The sequence below is a fragment of the Agrilus planipennis genome, unplaced genomic scaffold (assembly GCF_000699045.2).
Source record: "Agrilus planipennis isolate EAB-ADULT unplaced genomic scaffold, Apla_2.0 scaffold18, whole genome shotgun sequence".
Taxonomy (NCBI): domain Eukaryota; kingdom Metazoa; phylum Arthropoda; class Insecta; order Coleoptera; family Buprestidae; genus Agrilus; species Agrilus planipennis.
In genome coordinates, this window is record NW_020438920.1 from 2,046,227 (window position 1) to 2,054,237 (window position 8,011).

An 8,011-nucleotide genomic window follows, 5' to 3' on the forward strand; every position below is an offset into this window, starting at 1 on the left:
CTATTGCAGCTTTTCACTGAACATATTAACTTTTTATTTGATTTAACTTTAGAAGAAAACTTCGTCGACTCCATCATCAAAAAAATTTTTACTTTTTTAACGTGTTTTATTATTTTAATAAACAATTTTACAATTTGCGTGCACAGTTCCTATGTAAATTTTTCCCTCATTCGAGTTATAAATTTTGCCATGAGATGGTGTATGCCCATTTGACGGATCCCAATAGACAATATGTCATTATTATCTTATTGAGCGATTTTATTGAGAAGGTGTTTATACATTCTAGTTCATCTTAGGTTTGAAGGTAAATCCCAAAATAAGCCCTAATTTCAGCTTTTTACTGATCGGAAATTTGAAAAACTAACCTAATCAAACCCAACCCTAACCTAACCTAATCTAATAAAGGTGTCAGCGTTTGACTGTACGATACCGTCTCCCCTACTATTAGATAAAAATCGATAGAATAAAGACAATTGATGTACACGTAGACTAATCATAACTCTTTTTGTGAGACCCGATAATTCACTAATCAAACCTTAATCAAACCCAGAAGCTACAAAGCTTCGATGATTAAGCTATGATTTCTTCGTTCGTAAGTCCTTATTTTGTATACAGGAAAAGGGGCTAATAAGGATATTACTAAATGTCGATTTTCTTCTACTAACTATCATGACTATCCAGTTGCTCCAGTAAAATATCTACCCTGCATTATTTCGCTTCCGTTTTCGATCAGAGTTTAATTGATTTATATTACCACGTTTAATATTACAGAATTTTAGTTTGGCGATTGGCGACGTTTTGTTTGACAGAATCTCTAACATATACATACGGAGTCGTCATTTGCTTAAAATAATTATCTACAATTTTATACAAAGATAATATTGAATACCTTGGATAAATTAAATATCCTTTAATAAAACTAATAAAAAAATAGGAGACGATAAACAAGAAGAAGCCGCTGATTTTCGATGTTTAGTGAGTCAAAAACAAAGCAAAGAATAGGACAAGATCGAGTCGTTTTTAACAAAAAGAAATAACTTTATGCNATGTATTTTATTATTATCAATTCCGTCATTTATAGGGTCAGTAAAGTTTGATGGCTTACTAGCGACGAGCAAAACAAAACCAAGACTTTCCCAGACTTGGTATTGGTCTTGGCCTTGGTGTTGCTTATTCACTCTTGGTCTTCGTCTTGATCAAACACTTTTAGTCTCAGTCTTGGTCTTGGTCTTGCTGATATAGTCTCGCTCTTGGTCTTGGTCTTGCTGATATAGTCCCCGTCTTGGTCTTGGTCTTGCTAATATAGTCTCGGTATTGATGTTGGTCTTGTTCGTGTTGATATAGTCTCGGTCTTGGTCTTTCTGATATAGTCTCCGTCTTGGTCTTGGTCTTGGTCTTACTAATATAGTCTCGGTCTTGATCTTGGTCTTATTCATATAGTCTTGGTCTTAGTCTTGGTCTTGCTGTATATTCTCCGTCTTGGTCTTGGTCTTGCTAATATAGTCTCGGTCTTGATCTTGGTCTTGTTCTTGTTGATACAGTCTCGGTCTTGGTCTATTTTCTATTTACCGACACAATAATTGTCTTTAACGCTGAAGTTTTCTGTCATACATGAGAACTTGTGATAACTTTTAAAGAAAATAATGTCAATGGTTGTAAGAGTTATGAAAACCCTTCCTCCAACGCATAAATTGACCTTTCAGAGAACAAAATAGTCCAAGGTACCTTGAAAGAAACAACAAATATCTAAAATCAACGCTCTATCTAAAGAAAACTTCATTAAATACAGTTTAAACCGATTACAGGTTTAAGTTCATGTGTGTGTAACTAAATTAGTCCAGTCGGTAGGGAATTTTCCAGACATAAATTTGTTACCAGACGGGAGTTGTTCCTTTATGTAGACGGAGAAAAATTTAGCATCCCTGTATATTGTTAAACTTCGAAAAAGTATGCGTTAACAAACGGGGGAGGTCCAAAGTTGGCAAAAAAACAGGTTTTTGGATCTGGAAGGCAAGGTATGCCTTTTGGAAAGAAAAGTTTCAAATAAAAATCGTAGAGAAATTAAAAACCTTTAATTTTAGCCGCGGTAAGATTAATTTTATCAATTAGTTATTGCACAAATTCCAAAAAAAAAACGGCAAAAGTTGCCATTTCTTGTATATTGATTGTTTATTGCAAAAATTAACTTTTAGTGATTTTATCACATTGAAATAAAGGTATTTAAATTTGGAATCGAACTTGTTTTTAATTAACAATTATTCACTAGCAAATTGGCCAGCTTACGCCCACAAAAACTAGTTCAATTCCAAATTTAAATACCTTCACATCAATATGATAAAATCACTAAAAAAAGTCATTTTTGCAATAACTAACTGACATGTTAGGATTTGTGCAATAACTAACTGACAAAATTAATCGTACCGTGGCTCAAATTAAAGGATTTAGTTTCTCTACAATTTTTATTTCGAACAAACAAATTCGAAGTGGTCAGTGTTCTGTCGAATTTCGATCTTTTTGGATCTCATCAGCGAGTCGCAAACAGTTATCGGTGTGGTATTTTATAATTTTTATTTGAAACTTATCTTTCTAAAAGGCATACCTTACCTTATAAATCTATAAACCTCTGTGTTTGGAGTTCCGTACTGGAAAATTTCATCGGAACCCTACTGTTGTACAAAGTACTAGCATCTAACGAAATGAATTTCGGAAATTACATATAATAGGCAAATGCTTCATCTAAAGGCGAAATCATATTTAAAGTTACAATTTATTAAAACCTTTTTTTTTAGGACGCACAACCATACATGCAAATAGGGACAAAAAAATTAATTTTATTTATGCTTCTACTTTCAAATATACCCAAATTTTAGTCGAATTTATAATTATAATTTCGATAATAGAAAAAGTTAAACTTCCTATATTTGGGTCTTCTAACATTGAATATTTTACAACGGATTATGTCCAATAAAACACTATATCTAGTAGGTACTGTTAACATTGAGGTTGTCACTTTTTGTCGTTCGAGTTAATCGGTCTGACGTATTAAGGAAGTTAGCAGTAATATTCTATAATAGTAAAACGTTTAAACAAAAAACTAAATAAACAGTTCGTCTTTTCAGGCAAACCGTGGATCTATATCTGCGGTATTAACAACTACGTGCAACCTTTAATTTAAGCATAACTTTGTTAAATCCGCATTTCTTTTTATCACTTTTTTTTTGTCCAAGATGTTAATTACTGTATCACAGAAATACACAAGTAAACATGTAAAATAATGGTTCATGTCTGAGAAGTGATTTAATTGCTTAATTTTTTTACTTTCACTCATAATCAGATGATAACCTCATAGTTAATCGTAAGTAAAGTCAAGGATAATCATGCTTATAATCGGTCAATAAAAATATGTATTCCAACTTATTATATATATAGATAAACATTATTTGAAAAGACAGAGTTCGATTATTTTTTAAAAATTGCTTTCTTTGTTATCCTGGGGTTATTTTTCAAAAACGATCTATGAGATGTCTACCATGATTTCAATTTTAGAGTGAAGATTTTTATAAAATTTAGCGTTGTTATTTCTTAATGCATAGATTGCGTTCTTAAGATTACCTTTTTTTACCCATTAAAGCTTATGTAAAAGGAAACAACTTATCAAAAAGTATGCAACTTGATGCTGGCAAACAATTTTTTAATAAAGTGATGTACTTTACACTTTAGTTATGTTCAATGAGCAGAGGGGCAATCCTACTATAGACAAACACAATTAAATACATACGAAAAATTAATCTAAACTAATTTCCATACCACAATAATTAATAATACGAGCATGAAAACAGTGCGTCCCCTTTTTCTCCAACCACAAAAGGATTCCCATCAACTCGATTCACTTACAATGAAATTCACAAGAAATGTGATATAGTCACTAATATTATGAATGCCAATCTGATGTTGTTTGTTTGTTTGTTTGTTTGTTACGATTTCACGCTTTAACTACTCATTATGAAATTTTGTATACCCATTGTCAAAGGTACAGAATAGGACATAGGTCGTCGATGATCTTTGACAAGTATTTAGGACATTAGTGTCAGCAAAACCGCGGATAAAATCTAATATAACAATAAACAGTTCAAACATAAATAGTTGCTATATTATACACCGAAAGAAGAAAATACTTCTAGGTATGAGTGCTATTTGATGCTAAGCAAGGACGGAAAATTCCGCGAAGTGGTATCATACGTACTTTCTTCCCAAGTCCCGTATACGATTTTTTACCATATCCCTTCAAAAACAACACAACATTCCCTTATAGGTAAGAAATCGCATTTAGTCCTTGCTACAGAACGTTTCACCATCTTCGCCTTCAACTCGGATGACAATTTACACCCGGAAAGGAAAGCCGTACTTCATACGTAATATACTATCAAGGGTCGAAACAAAAAAAAAAGTAAGACAAGGTGGTGCAGCGTGCATATTGTTTGATTTAGAAGCAATTAGGTCAAATTTCGACCAAATACGATTTCTAATATACAGGGTGTCTATAAATTGCTCGTATTCGTCTCGGAAGAGAAAACTATCACACATTTGAAATGGTTTAACCTCTATCACCTAAGGGTCGGAAATGTGCCATTTTCAAGAAAATCTACTTTAAAACTTTAACACATATTTTAACCCACAGTATAATTAACAATACAATATAAAAATATACGATTTCTAATATACAGGGTGTCTATAAATTGTTGGTTTTTCGTCTCGGAAGAGGAAACTATCACAGATTTGAAATGATTTAACGTCACTTGGCGGGTCGGAAATGTACTATTTTCGAGAAAATCTACTTCTGATTTAAAACTTTAACACATATTTTAACCCACAACATAAATAATAATACAATATAATAATATTTAGTATCAACATCCAAACAATATTACAACTATTGAAAGCTTCTTAAAGTATTAAAGGACACAATATAAAATCTAACAATAAATTTCGTGGTTTTTAGCTTGAGGAAGATTGATCAATTAATAAGCAATCAGATCATACAAAAATTCAGGCCGAAAGTTTTTTTAACTTCAAAAATTCGAATTTTTGTAACAAGTACATTTTCTCAAAAATGACACACGTCCGGCTCCTAAGTGATAAAGGTTAAATCATCCCAAATTAGTAATGGTTTCTACTACGAGCAATCTCCAGTCACCCTGTATTTATATGAATTGATATCACTCTATCCAAAATAGTTCATAAGTTTCGAAGCTTAATTATTAAAAACTTGATATTTATTTAATAATTTTTTTTACCATTGTCTTTTTGTGGGTCATAGGTACATAATTTATCAAAAAAAAACAAAATGTTATTGCGTATCTAAAATTATTTCATATGACTTATCTATAGCACTAAATTAAAAATAATTAATGGTCCTTTAAAAAAATGGTCATTTTCTTTCAGTCAGTTAACAAATTAATTTAGCAACACTATTGGAATTAAATAAATTATTCTTATAAAAATCATTATAGCAATTTAATAGATGTTGTTTGTTTATCTTACCGGATCTTCCTTCAACAATAACGAAAGCGAATGCAGCAATGACACAAACAAAAAGTGTTGTACCGTACATTTTGACAACTTTGCGAATAAATAATCACTCAGGTTCTTTAGGTTTGCCAGTTATTTATATTGGCGCAACGTACACTTGTCTCTGTTTCAAGCACCACGTACCATAAATACACTTGCTGTAGTTACACAGTTGTGCGTAGTGGGGGGATGTTAATAACGTTGGGATTTTCTTTATTTCTAAATCGGTACACAGGAGCATGGTAAAAAAACATGTAAATGTGCTGGTATGTGCAACTATACCATTGAGGCCCACTCAAAAACATCGGATCGGGACCTCCCTTAATATAAAAAAACTTCACGTTGTTGTGGTGTTATAGGCGGATGATGAGGATAACGTGGGTAGAAAAAGTTAGAAATAAAGAGATATTAGAAAGAATAGGAGAACAGAGGACTCTATGGAAGTCAATATAAAATAGGCAAGATAGGTTGGTAGGACACCTTCTCAGGCATGAAGGTTTAATAAGAAACATATTACAGGCAGAAACAGGAGTTAAGAGAAATAGAGCTAGGTGTAAATTAGATAACTGTTCACCAATAGTTAAGGACGTGGGATGTTCTAGTTTTAGGGAAATGCGAAGATTAGCTCAGGATAGGAAAGAGTAGAGGTGCTTACCCAACCAGTCTTAGGACTGACGAATTGAAACTTTTCGTTTTGCACTACTCATCCGATGGAAGTTTGGATGATACAAACTGAACAATTTTGAAAAAACATTTAGCACTAACAACCAACCAAACAAAACGACGTCCTTACGAGAGCCAATCACGAATCACGTCTGTTAGCTTAGTAGTTATGAAGAGCAGTGGAGATATATAACAAAAAAGGTTCACTTCTATGCTCACGACCGGTTAATTTACAAATTCGAAAAAGGCTGTTAAAGGTGTATGTTTGGAGCACGGCGTTTTACGGGTACGAAACATGGACAGTGGGCGCGGTGGAAAAGAAAAGGTTAGAGGCTATCGAAATGTGGTGTTATAAGCGAATGATGAGGATAACGTGAGTAGAAAAGGTTAGAAATGAAGAGGTATTAGAGAGAATAGGAGAAGAGAGGACTCTATGGAAGTCAATAAAAAATAGGCGAGATAGATTGGTAGGACACTTTCTTAGACATGAACGTCTAGTCAGAGACATATTAGAGGCAGAAACAGGAGTTAAGAGGGGTAGAGGTAGACCCAGATTAGATTATTGTTCACAAACAGGTAAGGATATGGGGATGTTCTAGTTTTAGGGAAATGCGAAGTTTAGTTCAAGATAGAAAAGAGTGGAGGTATGTGTCCAACAAGTCTTAGGACTGACGACCTTATGATGCTGTACTTTCATCTTTATAAATCACAAATTAAAGTAGATATTATGTTTACTAACCAAAAGGGATGTATAAGATACCATATAAAAAAGAATCTGGAATACAAGTTGCAAGATACTTTTCGGTAACGTATTTGAGATATCAAATACAAGTAGATATGTGCAAAATGTTTTTTTTAAAGTATATGGATACAAAATCCAAATGCTTGTTTGATTTTTGGGCTAATAATGGTGTTTGCACTATATCACCAGCTGCGAAAATTAAGTATGATTCATATTCATTTCATATATTTGAAGTGACTGAGACATAGTTCTTTTATCTTTATGTTATAGTTTCTTTGCCTTTGTCACGGTTTTAATTAGAAAAAAAGACACTGTTGCCAAAATACTTTGCTTAGCGTGAAATATGAGAGCCAAAATAGGGTTGCAAATAATTTTATTGATGTAAAATCAACATCAATCGTTTTATATCAAAATATTTACAACCACATTTTATTTCTGATCTATTACACATTGTAATAAAAGAAAGAAATGGAATCCACAGTTTCTTTAGTTTTGGGTTCATCTAATAAGTGAAGTTTTTCGAATCGTTTTCTATATGCATTTATTAGCACACAGTAATATCTTGTAGTTTTTGGTTTTACCCAGCTGGCGTATGTCAATTCGATATTGTTTTGCGGGCTGTTTTGTCGTAAGTCATAGAATTTCGTAGTTCCTTGCTAAAGGTACGATAAATGGTGATTTGGCAGGTGCTGATATCAATTTGGAACTTCAAAATTCCATGGACGATGACATTGAACTCGGAAAACAATATCGATCCAATATTTTAGATTATCCATTTCTAAGGGGTTTAGTTTTTGGGCTCTCTTCAGTTAAAAAATTAGAAGTCATTCATGGAATGTCTCTTTGTCCCCTTTTTAAGCTTCTAATACCTTCAATGACCAATGTAAGCAAATTTCATTCATCATTTTATATGTTTACTACTAGCAATATTTTTAAAGGCAAAAATGTATTTTGCAGTTTACAAAGAGAATATACGTTTGGAAAAGTATTTTAAAAAAAAATACAAAATGATTATCTCAAAAAAATATTTAAATCTGG

At 32.5% G+C, this 8,011-nt stretch overlaps 1 protein-coding gene across 2 annotated transcripts in view; it reads right to left on the bottom strand.

The window, feature by feature from the left end:
- Nucleotides 1-5,694, bottom strand: part of LOC108744093 (serine protease inhibitor I/II) — a 19,085-nt gene extending 13,391 nt beyond the window's left edge. The window contains exon 1 of one of the 2 annotated variants that reach the window (XM_025973819.1): nt 5,542-5,694. In XM_025973819.1, the coding sequence (XP_025829604.1) occupies nt 5,542-5,611 (70 nt within the window). In that variant the 5' untranslated portion in view covers nt 5,612-5,694. The remainder of the gene's footprint in view (nt 1-5,541) is intronic. The other variant, XM_025973821.1, reaches the window with a different exon arrangement.
- Nucleotides 5,695-8,011: the final 2,317 nt, after the last annotated feature.